Genomic DNA, 2,670 nt, shown 5'->3' on the forward strand with positions numbered 1-2,670 from the left:
GGCGCACACCATCAAAGGCCTCGACCTTGGGGGATCCTCTTAAATCCTTTATAAGTTTTGTTTTAATCAATAATTGATTCTAGTTCCTATCTTGTATTCCTTTTGCTAATTTCCGAAAAGATTTCAATTGTATCATTATAACATTGAATAAGAAATATCAGAGTACTAGGTTTTAAGCAAACATTTTTAATACGTTCTCATCAAAATAATCAATGTTGTAGTCGATAATGTAGATGATTAATAGTACAAAAAAGTCTTATAAAAGATCATGTTCAGGCATCTTTTCAAAAAGTCTTGAAAATATAATTTTTAGACAATTTTTTAACAAGATATCTGAAAGAGACATCTTTGAAACTTTGAAATAAAATTAAATGTTGATCGTTTTTTTTTCTCAGCAATCTTTTCATGTTTACGTCGAGAAAATGCCATTGCGATAAATAGAAATATCGTTACGATATAATGTCGTTGCGAATAGATATATTCAGCAAAAATCAGCCGTTTTGTGATACCTGAAGTTTTGTTGAATTCCATACTAATAACCAAACACGTTTATACATTTCAGCAATTACACGACTATTATCTTTGTTAAACACAGCCAATAATTCCGCTAATAACATTTACAAAGTTTTCTATAAAATTAATTGCCTGCCAAATCTCTGTACAAAATGAATTGCTCGACTTAACGTGATGGATGTGATCGACGATATTGAAGACTCACGAGATTTCGTGACAGTCTACAAGAAAGATTATCTCGAAAAGAAATATAAAAGGACTTACAAGTACAAATTATTACCAAAATATACATCATCCTCGAACGTCTTGAACAGACCGTACAAACAATATTTGAACACGCAATTGGAAAATCAATCTCTACCTGAGAATGAACGAAGCGAAGATCCAGTAGACAATTTAAATAGAGTAAAAATATAAATCTTTTTATAATCGTCATCATATATCATTGTAATTGTGTGTACCTCATCAAAAATACAGATACGCGACAAATTTCCCCATTTAAAAAATACTCTACCGGAAATCGTGCCAGATGACAACGTAATAGTACGCGAGAAGATGAAATCAATGAAGACCACGTATCAACTAGATTACTCAAAGGAATTTCAAAAGGGTTCGTTACTTATAATATAATTATATCATTAAATGTATACAATATAGTTGCATTACGTTGTTAAAATAATATTTATATTTTTGAAAACCTGGGACATTATGAACAATATTGTTTAGCTTTGTTTACTTATTTAATATCACAATATTGTATCATTCCAAATGAATACTTTCCACCGCAATCAGATTATCATCATAAAGAAATAGTGTTGCCGCAAAACTGGATTATACCCGAGACGATTCAAAGATGTGCATATCGAAATCCATGGCTAATCGTAACAAGAGCACTGATAAAATCATCAAAAAGTTTCAAACCATGCAACAATTTGGGCCCTAATCCTAAAGAGAGAAAAATTCTTCGTGTAACGTGCGTAAAATATGCACTAGTATTCATATATATATTATATAATTTCAGACAATTTTCATTTCTAAATAGACTCTTTTCTATATAGAACCGGAAATTCCGAATATGCAAGCACAATTGGAACTGCAGTGGAAAAAATTTAACTACGAAAGTCGTCGGACGTTAAATTGCAAAATAAAAAATCTAGAGTCAAAATGTTTGCTGATACTAAAACAGACTTTAGCTCTCTCTGCGAAAGTGTATTCTGAATTATTCTTAAATCACAGTTTTATAAATGAGATACAAGATTCACGTTGGAGCGAGGGGGAGGGGCATTATATGCGATGTAACAAAAGTACAAATAAAATAAGACGATGCAAGTTATTAGAAAACGGAATTCATATTAAGTTCATACATAATAATTCATACTAATTACATTTTCAACTTCCATCTCATATTTTCGGGATAAATCAATTAATTATTTGATAAATCACTTATATCAGACATTCATACCAATATACAAGCACTCTGCGTTACAACATTGCTCGTATAGCTCACACAACACACTATTATCGTATAATTATTTACAAGATATTTATCAAGCCTAGTGTCCTTTTGCGTGTATAAATATTTCATGTTTCATATGTAACATCTCCATATTTACTCATATGTCAAATTGAAATTATTAGCAAACATTAATTATTCTTTTGCTTAATCAGGTGATTGTTCCTTTAGTCCATTCTTCCTTCCTTTATTAATTCCTTCATTAATAATCTTCATTAGTTTCTCTGTTATTATGCAAATAACGACTTTGTATAACCAGTGAGTTGATTGCTTTTAAGTACAGCGACAATGAATAATATTTCAAATTTGTTTCCCTCAACTTCTGTTATTGTTTTTGTGCAAATATGCAAAATAGGTATTTTTGTGATACACATGGGCTTTTTCTTACATCTTTTTTTAAATTGATAAACTTTATTCATGCGATTTCCAACTGCGTAAAAAAAAACTACATGGAACGAATACTGTTTAAATCGATAATAAACAAGAATGTGCATTTATTTATATACATATAAAATATTACATGCATACACACACGTATACACAGAATGAGCCAATACAAATTTCCATGGTTAGCTCTTAGTAAAAAAATCTTAAACAGGAATCAACATATTATTCTTTTCATTCTCTTCATAACTATGTCTTTT

The 2,670-nt window shown here is 30.0% G+C and overlaps 1 protein-coding gene across 1 annotated transcript; it reads left to right on the top strand.

The window, feature by feature from the left end:
- Positions 1–636: 636 nt before the first annotated feature.
- LOC105567769 lies at positions 637–1,267 on the top strand. The gene has a single exon (XM_012022887.1). The coding sequence runs from the start codon at positions 688–690 to the stop codon at positions 928–930; it is 243 nt and encodes an 80-aa protein (XP_011878277.1). The 5' UTR covers positions 637–687; the 3' UTR covers positions 931–1,267.
- Positions 1,268–2,670: the final 1,403 nt, after the last annotated feature.

Source organism: Vollenhovia emeryi, unplaced genomic scaffold, assembly GCF_000949405.1.
Source record: "Vollenhovia emeryi isolate VEMERY1.0 unplaced genomic scaffold, V.emery_V1.0 DF942760.1, whole genome shotgun sequence".
In the NCBI taxonomy this organism is placed as follows: Eukaryota; Metazoa; Arthropoda; class Insecta; order Hymenoptera; family Formicidae; genus Vollenhovia; species Vollenhovia emeryi.

Bases quoted from the DNA above. Each gene is read 5' to 3' on its own strand.
- LOC105567769 (XM_012022887.1), top strand. From the start codon at position 688: ATGGATGTGATCGACGATATTGAAGACTCACGAGATTTCGTGACAGTC.